Here is a 19,390-nt window from a genome sequence, read left to right as displayed (position 1 = left end):
AGAGCTTTAGCTCCTGCTATGTTGGTAGAGGAGGGGAGCCGCCCTCCCCCCGGTCGTCTCCCCCCTTCAGAGCCCAGTGTGAGTGGAAACACACCAGTGCAGCACGAGCTGCATGCCAGCACACACACACACACACACACACACACACACACACACACACACACACACACTCAGGCTAATGACCGTAATCAAAGAGACAGATGATCAACACAGCTCATTAACTAATAATTTATTTTTTTTATCATTTAGATTAAAAAGTCAGTGGTTCATTGCCTCAGAGGAAAAATGTACATGGAAGACTTTGATGCAACAGAAGCAGAAGAAGAGCAGGACTGAACCGGTTGGTCGGTTTGCTGCGTGAGTGAACGTTGCTCGCAGGGAAGTGGCGCGTTGTCGTGTTTGGGAGAGGGGTCCCGTCAGCTCGCCTCACATTTCCACTCGATTCTCCTCAAAGTCACTTTAAAAATGGGGCGGGTGTCTGGAAACAGCATAAAACCGAGAAAAAAAAAAAATACATTCTGTGTAATATCTGAACCACATCTTCTGGCCGTGATCACAAAAGCATATGTTTCTGGTTTCCACATCCATATAACATCATCTGGTTTGTACATCCACACACACACACACACGCACACACGTGAGTCATCCAAGGCCAAGCGTCGCCTCACAGGAGACAACGTGATTGGCAGAGGCCGTTCGGTACATATTTACAACGTCCAAAAACGAGACGGCGGTGAACGAGGAAAGACGTGTGAAAACTCTTCATCGCAGGCTCGACAACGCAAACAAACAGTGGCGGAAAGTTGTGTTTGCCCCCCGAAAAGGTTCTCCCTGAAATGAGAGCTCCCTCACCTCGCTGCACCGTCGGTTCACGAGCGCATCACTTGTTTACTCGGGTTTAAGGTAATTCGCCACAAACACCTGTGGGGGCCAGAAGCGCTGTGAAGGGGGGGGGGCCTCAGTTCCACTGCCAATCCGCTGGGCCTGTTAAAGTAAAACCACAGGACGGCTCTCGCGATGAGGCTCACGAAATCGCTTTCGCCAAGCAACATCTGGCCACATCTCTCCTTTGTTCCTACGGGGCGGGCAATTAGGCAAAGCGTGTGCGATTCTACACGGGGGGGGGGAAGGTGCAGGAGTCGAGGACGCCGCGGTTCCTCCCGAAAGGCGAGTTGAGCAGCGGAGAGGCCTTCGCCGGCACGTCCCTCGAACCAACAACGGTGGGAATTGTCCCGAGGGCGGTAACGGTGGTTACGTTGTCCTTATGGAGTCCGTAGTGGCGTCCGACACCCGCGTGAGTGTTGCTCGTCCGACGACGTACATTTCTGGGAAGACGCGGAAACAAGAACTGCACCGTACGCCCGCCGTCACTCATCTAAGACGCTGAATGCACGACATGCAAAGTGGGTTATGAAAGGCGGGAGGGGGGGGGGGGGTTTGGTGGAGGAGAGACGCTTTTGGAAGGAAGACAAACCAAACACACCGCCGCAGCCAGGGGAGAGCGTAACCGCTCGCTAGCATGACATGGCCGTCTGCACACGCGCGCCGCCACGCCGGCTTGTCGTTGCCCCTCAAATCTGCGTGTTTATCGCGTATACTCCATTTAAATGAATTGCAATGTGCCTCACGAAATGAAATAACAGCAGAAGGCAGATAAAAAGCTTGAGAGCAACCAGACGTCTCTCCCTGTGGTTCTTGTTGGTCCCGACTTCCATGGTCTCTTAATTGAATTTAAAAACGCACTATGCTCATTTGGCGGAGGATGACAGGGGGCCGTGTCCGGGTAGGAAAGAGGGGGGAAGGTAACCGGGGGAAGTTACCCCAGTGGATCCGTGTGCATTTCAGTTTAGTTCTCACTGCTCACCGTAAGGTTTCGATGGACCAGCAAAAAACCACAAACACGCAAACACAACAAAGCGCACGAGGAACGAAATAGGATCCGCTCACGGCGAACAACAGTCAAGTGAGCACTCAAAACTTTCCGGCCTCATTCATTTTGTCGAAATACACTAGAGAAAGACACGATTATGTTGTTTATCCAACTTTGTTTTCTTTTTACTGCATGAAAAGGAACTCTAGTTTCGGCAAAAACAAAAGCCCGCCGGTCACTGGACATTTAAATACAAGCAAATGACAGCGGCCACACAGAAACATCTGGAAGGCAATCGCCTCCGAAGGTCTCCTTGGAAATACTGGTATTGTTCTGGAAATTTGTCCGCGCCGCTTCCTTCCAGCGAGCGGGACAGAAAGCGATGAGTCACGGTGGTGATGCACGACTTCATAAACCGCTCGTGAGGGGGCCTCGCGGTGGGGAGGCACAGTCCCGGGGGCCCGGAATGTGACTCACGCACACGCTAACAGGGTTTTTCTGCTCGAAATGAAACAAAGGGATATATCTCAAACTAAGGACAGGGCAGGGATATGGACGGATGAGACCACGCAGAGAAACTTTCCTATGAGCGGTGGCATCCAATACTTCTAACCGCCGCCATGAGGGCTTCCTGGAGGAGGTTGGCCGCGGGAAACGGTCCCTGCAAAGGGAGCCCTTGGTTCCTCGTGGGACGAGAGTTTCATGGTCACAGTCGGTGGAAGTTGCTGCAGGGACACCAAAAGCAAACAGGCCGATGTTTCAGGGTCATTTTGACGTTGATTGAATTGTTTCAACAATGAAACGTGAGCAGGACAAGCTGAGGATGTGCAGCCTGTTACTGAAACCCGTCAGTGACAAACGCCGCGGAGTTAAAATCCCCACAGGAGGGTGTGAGGTGTGGTTTGCTTATGTGGGAAGGAAAGTGGCAGGAGACGGTCAGTGGTGACGTTAAGAGGAGGCTGCGGGGTCGCGGGGTCGCAGTCAGGGGACCAGTGGACTTTTCCGCTGTCGTCGTCGAGGGAGGGAATGGCGTCTGTTTTTTGTCTACACTTCATACCCTTTTTAATGGTCCCTTTTTAAGGCAAACCAGTTGGACGAAAAAAAAGACAACAGACATTACAAAGACAAAACCTTGAAAAATAAAAAAAAAGGCGAAATAATTATACAATATGCACAACACGTGGTCCGTAAAACAGGTAGGGTACATGCAGTCCTTCTAATGTGCAGTGTTCCTGTGGGGGGAGGACGGGGGAGCGAGAGGGGGGGGGGGGGGGGTCGTGGGGATGAACGCCGCTGTCCCATCACGCTTTGCTGCACTTCCCCTTCTTCTCTTTGCGCTGGAACTTCCTCAGGCGTCTCGTCCAAACGTCCCTCCACTGGATCACCAGGCTGTTCTTATCGGCCATTAGGCCAACGTGCTCCGCCCCGGGACTGGTGGCTCCGCCCCCCGGACCCCCGCCGGGCCCTGCCGCCGCGCCCGTTCCGCCGTCGCTGCCGCCCATCACCAAGAATCGCTTGCTCATCTGGATCTTGGGACATTTGCAGGCCAGGTCCTTCATGTGGACCCACAGGACGTTGTCTCCTCGCTTCAAGGGCTCGCCGCGGCTCTTGTACACGGACACCAGATTCACTGAGAACTTCGCCCAGTCCCCGACCGTCTCCATGTCCAGCACGTTCACTTGCACCGCTGAGGACACATTGGGGAAAACACACTGAGGGAAGATGCCCCAAACAAAGTGCATTGATTCGTCATCGTTCATCATCAATCTCTTACCATAATCCTTTTTGCAGTATTTTTTCATGTTGATCTTCAGGTTGCCCTTCACTGGTTTACAGTAGGACTCACAATCTGCGAAAGCACATGGACAACTGTCACGTACGCAACGCCGGCTGCAACGCATCTCACCGACACCCACATTACACACATAATGGACTTTTTGGACTATTTTTTTAGAAACAGATAGACTATTAGGTGATGTGATGCAAAGTTAGTGGGACAACGAACCCAAACGGCCATAGGCTGTGAAAACAACCACTACACCCACTGAAAAGCATCCAAATAAACCCCCCGGGCGCTTGTTTCTGCACATGCATGTGTACGTTTTACAGTCATATTAATACTTGATTCCCCGACAGGGGCCGAGGGGGCTGGAGCAGGTTGGACAGCTTGGCTTGGTTTCAGTGCTAGAACGCAAACTCCACATATCAAACGGCTTTAACAGCCGGTTGAAACATACCAGAGTAGTAAAAGTGTTCAGCTTGACGTGTTATCGGGGGTCTTGAGGAAAGACAGAGGACTTCTCTTCCAGCGGGTCACGGTTGGATGGATGTGAATAGGCCGTGGCTGCCAGCGTGACAACTGAGACCACACATCGGACCGACGACCTCCACTGACCGGCCGCAGCGCCGGGGACGAGGCGTCACAATTGCGATCGTGACAGTTGAAATGAACCTCTTGGCTCGGATCTTTTTGGCTGCCTCTCCAACCTCCCTCGGTTTAATTTGGTGTAGTTGTCATGTGCGGCTTTTTCAGGTCAAAAAAAACAAATATATAAACAGCAACTCTCTCTGGCTGCAGCCTGAAATCCTTCCACAATAAGGCACATACGTAACCTTCAACCTGAATAACAAATTACTATATTAGTTGAATTAACTTCCAAATTGATGTTCAAAAATGACTGTGTACAAAAGTCAATGACCCGAGAGAGTTGGAGATTAGCCACATAAAATAGAGCACATGCATTTTTCATTTCCCTTGGTTTGTTTCTTGGAATATGTATTTTTTCACAAGTTTGCGTCTCTGGGATCACAAAATGGGTTTTCCATGAGCTTAGAGCAGAGGGGATTGAAGAATTAAGACTAAGGCTTAACGAAATAGAATTCTGCTCATTTTAGCAATTAATAAATAAATAAAATGAAGTGTTTTTTAAATTGTCCTCATGGTAACAACTGGTACCGGAGCAGTGCCAAGCAGGAGACCCTGTAGATTGTTAGCAAGGCTCTACCGTACTTGAATTCAGGCCACATTTCGGGAACCGTCCCATTTTGAATCCACTTATTTGAATTACAAAACTATGCGAAGGTCAAATAGTTTAGAAAAAACCCTTAAACGATTGACTGAAAACGTGAAGGGTGCCGGGAGGGTTCCAGCGAGTTTCAGTGACGGGACACAAAAAGCTGACCCTAAGCCGCCTGCTGGTGACTGGACTGGGACCGGTGCTTTAAACCTCTGCAAGAGGAAAAACCATTCAGCAACGTTGCTTCCCACAGAAAACCAAACAAAATTGCAGGACGCGAAATGCCCCAATTAGAAGAAAATGGTTGTGAAAGGCCGAAGTGGCGCTTTCTGGGGTTGCACGAGAGACAGGACGTTGCATCGCTCGCTCTTTAAGGAAAGAAGGATGGAGCGATGGAAGGCGGGGAAAGAAACGGGGGACCGAAGGACCTCATAAAAATGTCCAGGAGGCTTGGCTGTATATCAGAGCGGTGGAGATTTTATTAGCTAAACGAGAGAGAGGAGAGACAAGGGAGGAAAGTGGAGAAACAGAGAGCAGATGGCAGCTTCCAATAACCTCCAGACGGGGCGACTGTAGAAAAACGATGAGCGGAGGTGTGGCGGTGGACGGGCGCAGAGGTGTGGATGGATTTGTGCGAGCGTGCGTGTGCATTGTGCATTACTCACATACTTTAAATACATCATGATAAATATCACAGCTCGCTTAAGGTCTTTTTCATTACACGCGAGCGTGCGGTTTCATGTGCAGATCATTATCATGTAAGTGTGCATGCAACTGTGACAGGCGAGCGTTCACATGAGATGTGCATGGATTTCATTAGATCACTGGCATTGCGCATGCGTGTGTGTGTGTGTGTGTGTGGTACACGGTCGCTGGCCTGAAGGTACCAGCCTGTGTTTTCCCATGAAGAGTCACTTGCTGCTGGCTGTTCACCTGGAAAAGCGCTCGGTGAATCGCCCACTGACCCAGAAGACGAGCTCACTGAGAATTACCCGCGATGCCCCCGTTCGTTTGAGCGCCGCGCATTGTGCCACGACAAGGACAAATTGCCCCCACCGCCCCTTACACAAAAACCTTGTGGGGCCTCGGGGTTCCCATGTTGAAGCCGGTTCTATGGTAGTTCAGGAAGGGGAAGTGATCCGGTGTGTTCCGGCGGAGCCTGAGGTGAATCGCAGATCAACGAGTCTTTTATTCTGAGACGCCGAGACATTTTCCCAGGGAAGCAGACACGAGAAGGTAAACGCCAGAGAGAAAGAGCTGGGCTGGAAATGCGAGAGTCAGACAGAAAAAAGTTTAAAGTTAAAAGAAGCTAAAAACGTTAGCTAAAACGAAAGGATGGTAATTGACCGGCGCGTAGATTGGGCAGTTCGGGGGAGAGACCGAACAAATGTTCCCTCAGCCACGTGCCAACAACTAAATCCCCCAGACAAGCTTGAACCGATCACCCTCTGCTGCCTCGGCGGGGATTCTTTGAGCACAGCGAGGCTCCGCTAGCTTGGAGGTCAGCGGCTAGCTGTTAGCGGGCGGAGGAAAACCCTTCCAAGGGCACCCGGCTTTTTAAGACAATGGAAAAACCCTGCAGGTCCCGGTGCGCTCGTTCCCTGTGCCGAGCTTCAAAAAGAGCGGAACCCACCCTTCATTAATATTTATTCCACGCCGAGTCCAGAAATATGAAAACATTTTTGTTCCCCTCGTAAAAGCCGCGGTGCTCATGGGCGAGGCGCAGACGGCGAATACTAACCTGCTGGTTCCTCCGTGCTGCTCACCACAGCTGTGGGGTTGACCACTGGGATCTCTGAAACACCAAGAGATCCAAAGTTATTCTGCTGGTCGAATGTCAATCGAGGCCTTTCGGGCGTTATGGCCTAAGTAAGCCCGCTAGCGCGTTGCTGGTCAAAGAAATGAAGTCTGTCTGAGTTCATTATGGGAAAGCTTGGTAATGAGTTTGTGACATTTGTAAACTACACACCAGGGAATTGTATAAAACAACGCTAGATAAACACTGACAATATACACCTATTGGGGGAGGACAGTCAATACACCACGAGTTCCACGGTGGTTTCCAAGTGGTGTTTAAGGACTACAGTGAAACCCTGAGATGGTTTGAGTGGAGGTCAAAGGAGCCAAAAGTCACGAGCTGCACCACACAGTGATGGAGAAGTTCGGCGCGCTGATTAAAACGGAAAGGTGTGGCGGCAGTAGATTAGTCTCGTCCACCCCTAACAGCTGCTGGGTCAGCACTGCTGTGACAGACGGATGGACAGATGGCGAGGGGGCAAAATCTCGGGTGGGATTGTCTCGAGACAGATGCGGCCCGGCCTTGATGCGCCCGCTGGCTACCCCAGAAAGGACCTCGTGGAATTCCTCCAGGACTTCTCTTCCAGCGGCGTTAAACTTTCCAATACAAATGCTAATGCTAACGACGGGGGCGCTCAGCTCTCAATGTAAGCACAGCAACTCGAAGCGGGCTCAGAACCCACCCCGAGGATCTGCTTTTGATTGGATTTAGAGGTCGAGGGTTTGAGTCGAGCGAGTGTGTCGGCGGTGTGGAACGAGGGGGAGGGGGAGGGGGGGGGAGGCGCTCTGAGTTGTCTCTGAAATTATGGACACCCCGCCAACAAAAACAAACAGGGGCGCCGGGCTCTGCGAAGGCAGGCGCAGCTGCTGGAAGCCACTTGGTGGAGACAGACAGATGATGAGAGGATCATTCAGATGAGGGTTGCTGCCATCATACTAATTGGCGGCTCAACGGGCCCTGGTTCTGTCTTAGGGCTCCAGGGGCCCTCAGTAGGAGGTACTACGGCCCAACGCGAGGCCGTAATGACACACACAGCGGCCATTAGCGCCGTTCGTGGCGGTTCTAAATGTGCGCATGTACTTAAACGCACACGGACCATTGTTCTTTTCGTTTTCGGTTCAGTGGCACTCGAATGAGCGGAGGCCCGCCATCCATGACCACAGTTGTTTTCTCCTCCCTCGCCCGTCCGCCATCTGCTCCTGGAGCCGCATGCGAGGGGGAAACAACACGGCACCATGTGGCACAGCGTGGCAGAGTTCTGTGCGGCGCTGGGCGGCGGCGCGCTTTGCTCCGGCGGAGGTTGTCTCGTGAGTGCGTGCAACGTGCGACCGCACCGCCTGGCACGCGGCGTGGTGGAAATTCGCCGTCTATTACGCATGCCTGCATGTAGCGGGGGCGGCTGGCAAATTTCATAAGGCACACGCGCGCACGTAAACACGCAGGCAATTAAAAACCCGGTGTAGTCGAAATGCAAACTGGTGAAACTAAACACAAACACACTCAGGGTCACACAATTCGTCACTGACAGCAAGTGGAAGAACAAAAAGCAGGAGTTGAGTTCTCAAACCGGCTCTCGTTCACGTATGAGACTTCACGTCCGGACTCTCGTTTGCACCGTTGCATCGTTGCATCTTCAGTGGCCATGCAAACCCCAGAGAACACATGTGCCGTGTACGTGCGTGCGCGTTGTGCGCGCCGGTCAGAGCGCTAGAATTACTTTATGCTGTTGGGACGTGTGCTTTCAATTATTCTCCGTAATCTGAGCGGATGCTGCTTCTAGCGTGCAACTATTTAAGCCTTTTGTTCTTTTGCGTTCTCTGCTTAGTTTAGTGCAGTGACTCATTACCGGCGTGATTAAATCACCAAGCTCGGGACAGTGTCGCGCCGTGACCGCTAGTCCTGTGTGCAGTGGGACCACTCACTGATGCAGGGCGCCACGGGCGAGCGGCTCTGCTGGTAGCCCTTGGCGCAGCGGTTGCAGGTGATGCCGGTGACGCCGTCCTTGCAGGGGCACTGGCCTGTGGTCTGGTTGCACGTCTTGCCCGCTGCGCCCACAGGGTGGCAGTCACAGGCTGGGCGGGTGGGGGTCAGGGACAGGTGCCAAGGAAGGGAGGGAGGGTTGTGATATCAGAGAGAAGGGAGAGAGAAGGTCAATTAGACGTGATGCCAAAATGACACAAACACACACACGCAGCAGACACCGACGGGCTCCTCGGATACAGCGAGTCTCTGCCGTGCCGGATTGGAACGGGCTACATTCTGTTATTTGGCAGCGGGTTTTCCACATATATTGAAGCCGAATGTCTGGCTGGAGGCTTCTCGGTGTGAGGTAGCCCCTTCCTGTGCTGCTTCTGTGCTTTGGATTTCCCTCGGCGCGACCAGGAGAAAACACCGCCCGTGTTTGTGTGAACGAGAGAAACCGGGCGGAGGCGCCAGGCGACAAAGCAGGGGACGGGGTAATTGCCGTGGAGGCACAGGGTGTCCTCCCCTCTCCGCTCCGTCCGCCCGGTGACACACGCTCGGGTGTTTTTCGTCATCACTTCCCGAAAAAGCGCGGCCGATGCCCGGCAGCAAATGCCAACAGCAATAAGCAGCAATCCGGTCACCTCGCTTTGGCTTTACGACTCCGGCTGGTTGGAGGCAATTTATTCAAGCAAGGGGGAGGGGGGGGGGGGGTTAAAGAGCTGTTTAATACAAGACAATACGCCGCGTTGGTCCCAAACCTTCTGACAAGATGTTAAAGAGGATGAGGGCAGAAGCCAAGTGGAGGATGGGAGAGAAGGTCCACACGGCATAAACATCAGTGGATCCGACCAAACTGTGGCTGCTCGGACTCGGCTGAATAAACAGACATTTGTTCTCGGAGTAATAAACACATACTTAACGTTCGACAGCGAGTCCAGACAAACACGACCAGTGACATTTCAAAACAAATGCGACAGAGTTTTACATCTTCTGCAGCGGCCCACAAGTTAGTTTCACTTGAAATGGACAGAACCGAACAATCCAAAGGCCAGAAAAGTTTAATTTCCTGTCCACCGACGGGCCACCGAAAATGCAACAAAGCATGAATGCGAACCTTATTTTCAAACGTATACCGCTATAAAAAGAAGGGCCGCAAAACGAGCAGAGAGAGCGACTCGGCTGTAACGAGATAGCTTTAATTGTCCAAGCTTATCGGGAAAGGACAAGAAAGACCAAAATGGCACTTTGTGGGGAAAAACCCAGTAAGCCAACAACCCTTTAAGAGTTTTGCCCAGAGAAGGCAGCTGCTAACACGCCACGGTTTCTTCCCACAACTCGACGGAACTGTGAATGTGTTTATTTGCGGCGGACATATTTTAGCCGGCGGAAGAGAGGAAAAGCCTGAGCACCTTACCACCTGTCGGCTGGACAAAGAGAGGGTTTGAAAGGCGGGGAAACTGACCCCGCACTGATCATCTGGGTCTGGCGGGCGAGGCGGAGGGGGATTAACTGCAGCTCAGATCTTCAAAAAACACATTTGCGCCTTTCCCCCCCGGGGTAATTGCGGCCCACAGGTGTCAGAGCGGGCGGCGCTCCGTTTGAAGCCGAGCGCCGAGAGACGTAAATCTGTGACGCTCCGGCGTCCCAACGAGGAAACTCAAGCTTTGACGACAAAAGACTGACCTAAAGGGAGCACGCGCATCTGCACACGGCGGGATGTCAGAGGTCAGGTCAACAAGGGGCTCCCCACCAGGGGGTCTGGTGCTCTGCGCCCACCGGGTAAATCCTCAGCCCCCTCAGAGAGAGACGTACCACAGGAGTCTCAAGTCCGGAGCCGGTCCGTCACGCTTGCAGAACAAGACTCACTTCTCTTAAAGACAATCACGGGCTGTGAAGACAAGTCAAGAGTCCACGTTGTTCAGTCGAGAAAAACTCCAGCAACTGCCACCTCTGAACGGCCCTGGTATGGGTGGGGGGGGAGGGGGGTGAGGGTGTCAATCTCCAACCCCCCCCCCCCCCCCCCCCCCCCTCCAGCTCTCCTCCTTGAACTGCTTTTCTGAAGTTTTATGTGCAGGGGCTCAGGCCAGTTAAGAAGCAGTAAAAACGTCCTCAGAGGTTGATGACTTTTCAAGCCTTTGCGGCTGCATACGTGACAAGCGCTGCGTTGGGATTTGTAGTCCTTCGTGGTCCTTTGACAGGCTCCGTTTGACGGATCCGTGCTGCTCTGCGCGCGCGTGCGTGCACGTGGGCTAAAGTGCTTCGGGAGGGCTGCTTTTTGTCTGCAGTTATTAGCGGCGGCCTCTTTCGCAGACGTTTCCCTCGGGGTGAAAAAGGCTTTGTTTAGTTCAACTGGTTACTTCTTTGTGAAGAAAAAATAAAAGTCAGAGAATTTGTGCTATTTTTTTTTGTATTAACAAAGTAGAGAAACTTGGCATGTTACAACAATGCATGCAAACCTTCGTGTGCCATTTCCCGCTGTGTTTCTCCGCATTTAGAAGGTGAAGTTTGGGTGGTTGAACAGGACTTTCAACAAGCAGTTTGACTTATTTACGTTGAATGCAAACTTACGTAATAAATGTCCGTCAAGTAAACCATGCACAGATAAACCGTGCACAACTATTTTTTAAATAAATATTACTTGAACAGCTCCTTCCTGAGATTAACATATTACGGTCACAGGTGCTGCGTAACCTTGATACTAATGTTAAACTATCTGTGTTATTCGCCCTCGAGGATCACGTTTTATGCAAGGTCCCATATTACTGCCCTAAAATCACCCTTAGAATTAAGTTGCATAACACATTTTCTGTCCACAGATCTTCATGCTCCGCTTCAGCAAGATATTCGAGCCGTTCGGTCAATGTGGTTTATGTTGGCCGGCGCTGCTTCACAAAGCCTCGGTTTCTGTCGACCTTCCCTGTGGCCAACGGAGGCCAGCTGGACGGCTTAGATTCACATAGGGAAAGCTGCGTTTTGACGGGCTCGCAGCGCTGCAGTCGGGTGCCGCGTGGCGACTGCCATGTCGGCCGTTTCGATGCTCGCGACGCCGCGGAGGAGAAGCTCCACAGTCTGTGACCGCAAAGCAGGTATCATAAGAAACAGGCCTGCGTGTCCTCTCAGAGGCCTCACAACTCCTGTCTCGCCTTTTACCAAACACCTGTGTTTTATTGTTGTAACTCCATTTCAGAGCCCCCCCCCCTCCCCCCGTTCTCCTCATCTGCCAGAACGCAACTCTGACCTCCATCTCGACCCTGACACATGGGAGTAAAGACTGCATCTCGTCTCAGGGTCTATCTGCCGTCAGGGCCGAGGCAGATCTCTCTCCGTCAGCAGCAGGAGGTCAAGTGACTTCAGCCTTGGGGGGCCACGTGTTTTGAGTGGCTGTGCCATTGGATGATGAATGGCAGGGGCTCCTCGGCGCGACTAACGCGGGCGAGCGCGGCCTGATCTCCGGCCGTCTCCAACCATCGGGGGCCTTTTGGCTTCCAGCAGCTCGGGCCGGCTCCGGGGGGGGAAAGCCGGGGGGAAAGCCGGGGGGAGGCCGGCTGCTGTTTCCCTGTTTTTCGCCGAGTCTTTACCTTCCTCAAGAAACAAAACTCTCCGGCTGGCATTGATTTGAATACTAGTGTTGTGCTAGCGGTGGGTCCAGAGGAGAGAAACGCTTCCAGCATTACAGAAGGCAGAAAGATATTCACTGCAAACGGGAATTAATAAAGGGGAAAAAATGTTTTCCATGAGAAATGCCTCGGTCAAGCGATAATATGATGTGGTGTGTGGTACGGCCAGAAACGAGCGATCAGTTCATTTCTCTCTGCTACAGTTACACAGGCTGATATTTTTCTATTAAAACCAACCATGTAGGATTCCAATCATAAGAAGACATTCAGACGTGATCACGCGAGTATTTGAGCAGGATCAGAACGTCGTATATTCATTTTCGCACCAATCTGACTGATAAAAAAAGGCTGCAGGTGAAGTTTAGAAAACAGCAATCTGCACCGCGGGACGATATAATGACCGCGTGGAGGCGTAAGATTAAGGGCACGATGATTGCGTCTCACCCTTGCAGGCCCGTCGGTGGCTGATGGGCCGGGCCAGGTCTCTGTAGAAGCCCTCCTTGCAATAGTGGCAGTGGCGGCCGGCGGTGTTGTGGCGGCAGTTCATGCAGACGCCTCCGCTCTTCCTCCCCGACAGTTTATACAGCTCCATGTTGAAGCGGCAGCGGCGGGCGTGGAGGTTGCAGTTGCACGCTGCGGAGGGAGAAGGGGGGAGAGAGAGAGAGAGAGGGGGGGGGGGGGGAGCGGTCAGCGGCGCGATCGCATCAGGGAATGTGAGTAAACGGAGAGAGTGCATTCGAGTGCGCGTCGGCGTCGATGAAATGTTTACTCGTGCTCGCCGCGTGTACATCACGAGGGAGCCGGCGGAGCTCCGGAGGGGCCGATTCATCGAAAGTGGTCCCTCATCTACCTCGGCTGCTATTCCAAAACTCATCAATCAAAAGTCATTATCTGCAGGGCTCATTTTCTCCGTTTCGCGATTGATGGACTCTTGCTTCTCGCAGCCCCGTCGGCTATTAATCACCGGACAGAGAGGCATTAAATTCCTGTACCGCTGATGAGCAAGGACCCCTGTGAGATCTATTAAAAGCGAGAGCGATGGGACGGGCTGGAGCTGGCTGTCGGTCCTAATGGGCCGAGCGGCGATATATATGGGACGTGTGAAGCGAGGTCACATCTTTCCCGCAGCCCCTCCCGGCTCCACCCGCAATCCAGCACAGTTCCTCGTGTCCCTTTCCGTTGATTTCTCCCTATCCGACCGCATGGGTGAGCGACGCCGGCGTTTGAGAGGCCTGATGAGAGACCTGCGTGACAAGAGTTTGATCCGGACGCTCTGCTGGTTAAATCAGCGGCGGATGTCAGACCCGAAAGAAAAGGGATAAACTACAGCGGCGCGCAGCTTCCCCAAAGAGGTCAACAGCTGTGGGCAAAATTAGGATTATTAGGGCAAATATTTGGTGCAAATGCAATAACGATGGATGTTTAGGGGAGAATAACACACGGGTAATGACGAGGAGGCTCGTGTGGGAGTTTGCTCTGTGCGCAGTACTGTGGCCATTATAGAAATAAGACGTACGTCACTATAAAAGGAGGAGGTCCGTTCAGCGGCGACGCGGAGCTCAATGAGGGCCGTTGAATCGAATGAACGACTTGCAGCGAACGAAAGGGAACGAGCGCTGAATAATACGTAACCTCCGTCCACACAGGGGGTGGAGGCCCGGTGCCGCGGTTTTCCTTGTTTTTAGACCCCGGGAAAGAAAAGGGGGGCAGGGGCCCGGAGGGGGGGGGGAGAGGGGGGGGACATTCCCAGACTGTGTCCTAACTCCATCTGGTTATTAGTTGGCCCAATTTGTATGGAATTCCGCAGTTGACGAAACGCCGCTCCTCGTATCGATTCGCGTCGACGCCGTTGGACGTGTCTTTGTGTGCTCTCGAAATTAGGGTCGACCTTTGACCCCGGGGGGGAAAAGCATAAAAGTGGAGGATTCTGAGAGATGGTGACACATCGCACGCGTCGCTTTTTGTCTGAAGCAGCATCGACGAGAATCCGTGTGCGCGCGTCCATGTGTTTGTGTGTCCACGTGTGTGTGTGTGCGTGTGTGTGTGTGTGTGTGTGTGTGTGTGTGTGAGCCATTTCCGTGATCACGATCAAGCGTCTCACACGCACACGCAGCTGTGAGCACTTGTGTCCATTAACACCTTGCAGCCGAACATGAAAGCGCTCTGCCCCCCCCCACTACGCCCGCAGCACCGACGGCACCTCCTACGCCGCCGCCGCCGCTTCCACCCGCCGCTGTGCAACGCGACCGACGCAAAGAGGACTCGTCCGAGCGCGGAGAACGAGAGTCTGACCTCTAAATGACTTGTGCTTTTGGGTGACGGAGAGGTGGACCTAGTGACCGAAATAGCAGTTAGAAAAAAGAGAAAAAGAATGTGTGATTGACAAGAATAAATAAGCAGAACGCAAGTAAGTGTGTGTGTGTGTGTGTGTGTGCGTGTGTGTGTGTGTGTGCAGTTAACTTCAGCTTGGAGCTGCAGCTGCCCATGGATCCTGGAATGTTTATGGGTTTGTTTTGAAGTGCTTGTGAACACACACACACACACACACACACACACACATGCGTGCACGCTGACACCCCACCTTCCTCCCCCAAACCAAGACCCCCACCACTGCAGCGCCCCTCCACCCCCATCGCCCAAATTAGGCTCAGCGGGGATAACTAAACACTCTTGAAGGCCATTTTTCAATTCATTAACACATCAAAGCCTCACTAGTGCGCCGCAGAGACGAAAAAGAAACTAATTCTTATCTGTCGGAGGAAAAACACCTCAGAGTTCTGTGGGTGGTGCAGAGTCAGCAGAGAAACTGAGATCCTGCGGTGAGCGCGGCTCCTTTATGGGTCAGTGTCCAAAAATCTGGGTCCTCCGTTGTCGTGGAAATAATGAACACAAAGCAACGGGCTTTGTGGCAAGAAGCCCCTTTGGAAAATATTAAGAGCACGGTTGCATCACGTTGTCATCAAAACCAACGGCTTGGAGAGCGGGTCAAACCAGGGAACATTTCGGGTGGACCGACAGCAGAACAGGACCAACGTTCCTCCCGTTTTCACGACCGCTTCCTCCTAAATGTGCTCATGGGCCGGTCCCTCCTGTCTACTCTGACAAACTGGCCCTTGCAGGCTGCACTCAACAAACGAAATGCAAAGTGCGTTTGTGGAAGTGCATCAGCCCTCTGCTCCGCTCCACATGTCAGGGATAAATCCAACCTCATTTTTCCTTCATCTCCAGCGCCAAGCCGGTACGCGCAGCCAATTGATTTTGGATGCCGTTGGAAAACCCAAATCCCGTGGCTAGAATCGGTTCCTGAGAATCCAAGGGGCCACTCGCCCACCACCGCCCCCCCTCCCCCCCCTTTCCTCCCTCCCCCCCTTCCCTCCCGGCCCAGACCTGCCGGGGGGCCCCCTCGGGTGACCTCTCCGCCTGGCCAAACAAGCTCTGCTATACAGACTCCTTCCATCGTGTGTGTGTGTGTGTGTGTGTGTGTGTGTGTGTGTGTGTGTTTGGACTGAGTTCCGCCTGGTTGCTCCAGCCACCTGCTCAGGGCACCAGGGGGAGAGGGGGAGAGGGGGGGGGAGGGGGACACCCGGTTAATTAGCTCCTCATTAGAGCCGAGTGAGTGTAAAGTGTGGACACACACACACACACACACACGCGCACTTTCTCAAGTGTTATATGGTAACTGCTCACAAAATGACGTGGATCAAATAACCAGAGACTTAAGGCCCTGACGAGCTGTGGACAACAATCCGAGCTGAACAGAAAACTCGTCCGGCTGCATGAAACGGCTGCTGTGATGCATTCAGGGCCCCTTCAGAAGCAGCTGCCCTTTGCTTCTCCTCATCACAGACATCTTTCACCTCCAGCTTTTGACGCCGTGTCTCAACCCTCTCTCCGCCCTCCACTGGTTTCCGCGGTTAGCGTCACGCCGTGGGCTTAAAGGCCGGCTCCTGGGAGCCCTTTTCAACTAAGAGTCCCCTTAATACCTCTCCCACCCCCCCACGCCTTTTGCTTCTTTCCTTCCTCGTCCCTTTTTCTTGTCCATCCTTTCCTGCATCCCCCGTTTCTTTCTCTGGGTGGCATCGGGCAGAGAGAGATTTTAACGAGATAAAGCTGGAGGGTTGCCATGCTGGGGGGGGGAGGGGGGCTGGTGTCAGCGGTGGGTCGAGTCTCTCTCTGGGCCACATCTAAACAGTGTCATGTGTCCCCCCCCCAGCCTTCCCTCTCTGCCCGGCTTGGTCCCGCTTTTCTCTTTTTCTGCAGCTGCGGAGTCAAATTATCACTGTGAATCAGTCAAATCCGAGGCGAAACGGTGCACTCTGGCCTCGACTCTTACACCCAAACCACGAGCACCAGCCTGGCTGATGCAGGCGATGCCTGGGCTGGTTTAGAAATAGAAGTAGCAGATGGAACCTGCTGCGTTAATTCACCGCTGCGGCCGGAGATGACAGTGGAATTGCTGAGGGAAAGCCTAACGTTTGTCTAACGACAGAGCGAAAGAGTGCTGATGACGGGGAATCCAGGCCAGAGAAACGGAAGGTCAAACGTTGAGGTGGAGGAGGAAAATATTACCATAGGCTGGGATCTGCAGGGAGGAACACCACTTTAAATTCAACCCAATGTGAGAACATCCCGACGACACGATGAGGGCAGAATACTGGCTTAGCAGTAGTTTTACAAGTATCTTTATCTGGGAAAAGTCGGAGAGCTGCTTGGGTTTAATTGAGGCCGTAACATTTCAAATACATTATAGACTGGACAGACTTTTGACTGGTTGCGGTATGTTGGATATCAAATACAATGTCGCGTCACAGTTAAAGAGGAAGAAAAGTTATTATCACACATGAATTGTAGAAAAAAAAAAAAAACTAAAAATACATTTTCTCCGCACAGCCTCTGAATGTTGCCGCCACCAGCTACACCGGCCGGCTGCCAAGAACCACATGTTTTCTCAGGCGATGGAGCACAGAGGCTTGCGACAGCGTTAAAAAAAAAAGCAAACCGTGGCCAGAAACACAGAGAGGCAAAAAACAAAACAAAAAACGCTGATTTCAGGAAATATAGCAAAACATGGGAAATAAAAGACGAGGCTTATTCTCTGACTGAAGAGTCGGTTACACGAGGACGGAGGGGAAGAGGGCGCCGGCGGCGACGGGCACCTCGGGAGCTGATTGCTACCATCTGTGGGTGGGGGGGAGTGGACAGGGGGGGGCTGCAGGGGAGAGAGCCGGGTGGGACGCCCCGCCGGTTTGCTTTGGCGCTACTGGGTCGCGCGCGGCTCTCGGGGAGAACGCACATGACGCCCGAAGAAGCTCCAGAGCTTTGACCACCGGCGGACATTGCCGCTGTCACTGGACACCCTGCGGTCCTCGACGTTCGTCTCGCTGGGTTCTCGCCGTGCCAAGAGAGCCTCGTGGAACGAGGGAAACGTGGATCCCTCTGCGGATCGGCCGGGGAGCCAAAGTTGCCATTCTGACAGAGGAAATAAAAGCAGCGAGCGAAAAGCTGCAGGACGAAGCGATTAAACGGACTGAACCCCGCTGGCTGAGTCGGCTCATGTTTGTTGGCCTCGCCCCTGCGTCTCACGCTAACTACCCCAGGGGCATCATTTCAGAGGGCTGTTGATTTTAGAGCAACATTCCTCGGCTGTGTAATTGTTTAAAAGCACAGGAGGTTTCTTTTTAAAAATGACTTTCTTTTTTGTCGACACACACACACACACACGTTGTGTGTTGCCTGCTCGTTTGTGTGGCCCGGTGTAGGTAATTGAAGTATTGGTTTGGAGGGTCTTTTAAGTCAATTAGTGAAATCGGGAACACGGCACATACATGTGATATCAAGGCCGCTCTGGCTTTTTTTTCATCCTCGGCCGTCCATTTTTCGTCATTGCCACAGTTCAACGTGGAAACGTAACGCAATCCAGTGAGGTTGGCTTGGCCCTCACAAAGTCCCGACAACATTGTGTTACAGAACAACACACATCCTGCTCCTCTCCGGGATCCTACAACACGTTAAAGAACGAGGTCAAATGGGAGATGACAAGAGAGAGAGAAATCAAAAAAGAAAACACAGACGGCTGCTGGCCTTTCCGTGAAACACACACACACACTGTTGGATACGCACTGTCAAATTTCCCTTAACTGTCTCCAAAAAAAGCCACGAGCCCCCGAAAAACAGTTTGAGAGGGTTGTGACGTGGCTGTTCTGCTTCTCACTCACTGGTGACGGAATAACAGCGATCATGTAACAGGCGATAACTTCTTAGAGGTGATTCTATATTTAATCATTTCCTCCAGGTTGCAGAACGAGGGTCGAGCGTGAGCGCTCAACGTTTGGGTGATTTGATGTAATAGAGAGAAAGAACACCGCTCTTCTTGTCTCAAAACAGAATGCCCCATCACTCATTCCCCCACTGGACTCAATTTGTCAAATCCCACTGGGAAAAAAAAGTAGCCCGCACCGCACCCAGATGTGGCAGCGGAGCAGGAAACAGCCGGCTCCGCGACTCGCCGCTCACCTGCATTTCTGGCAATCAGCTCAAATGGAAATTCAAACAGCCTCCACGTGACCTCCGGGGTTTCAACGCCATGAATGCATAGCAGCGTGCCCGGGGCCCAACGCCGCGAGCACGGCCCGCTCCGACGGCTCCATCAGGGATGGATGGATGGTGTCTGGCAACGCGAGGCCGCGGGCGCTCTGCAGGGCCGGACGAGGCAAAGGGGACAAGGAAAGAAGTATTTATTCAATCGCAGCTTCGACCGTCCCGGCAGAGGCGCCGGTGCTCCATCGCACGCCAGTAACCGACCAGCTCGTGTCCATCCGTTTCCTCGCGTTGCCCCGCGCCTCAAACTCCAGGCAGAGACATCAGAGCTTTTTTCCATCATGTCTCCCTCAATGCAAACAGACTGCCTGACGACCAGAGCGGGGATTTGTAACCGATGTCGGGAGCAGGATTCATAGCGAGGGAGGCGGCGGCTGGCGGCGGACGGGCCGTGCGTGCGCATGGCTTGTGTCTGGAGACGGTGGCCGAGCGCGCCGACAGCAATCGCGGCGCATGTCAAACATTTAGTGAGACGCAAAAAAAAGAAGTAAAACCGTCCGGTTAAAAGCCATGCTCGTGTGGTGCA

At 52.8% G+C, this 19,390-nt stretch overlaps 1 protein-coding gene across 1 annotated transcript; it reads right to left on the bottom strand.

Annotated features, from left to right (window-relative positions):
- Positions 1–214: 214 nt before the first annotated feature.
- On the bottom strand, positions 215–12,919 carry ntn2 (netrin 2). Its single transcript, XM_078103714.1, has 5 exons — positions 12,712–12,919; positions 8,608–8,757; positions 6,629–6,682; positions 3,645–3,719; positions 215–3,557 (listed from the first exon to the last, which is right to left on the bottom strand). Exons 1-5 carry the CDS (start codon positions 12,857–12,859, stop codon positions 3,172–3,174), a joined length of 813 nt encoding a protein of 270 aa, XP_077959840.1. The 5' UTR covers positions 12,860–12,919; the 3' UTR covers positions 215–3,171.
- Positions 12,920–19,390: the final 6,471 nt, after the last annotated feature.

This window comes from Gasterosteus aculeatus, chromosome 5 (assembly GCF_964276395.1).
Source record: "Gasterosteus aculeatus chromosome 5, fGasAcu3.hap1.1, whole genome shotgun sequence".
NCBI lineage: Eukaryota > Metazoa > Chordata > Actinopteri > Perciformes > Gasterosteidae > Gasterosteus > Gasterosteus aculeatus.
Note: the sequence above shows the minus strand (reverse complement) of the source record. Positions and strands in the feature narration are given on the sequence as shown.

Coding starts and splice junctions, on each gene's coding strand:
- ntn2 (XM_078103714.1), bottom strand. CDS start 12,859: ATGGAGCTGTATAAACTGTCGGGGAGGAAGAGCGGAGGCGTCTGCATG. Junction 6,683..8,607: donor GCCCGTGGCGCCCTGCATCA/GTGAGTGGTCCC, acceptor TTGGTGTTTCAG/AGATCCCAGTGGTCAACCCC. Junction 3,720..6,628: donor CAGCACGGAGGAACCAGCAG/GTTAGTATTCGC, acceptor GTGCTTTCGCAG/ATTGTGAGTCCTACTGTAAA.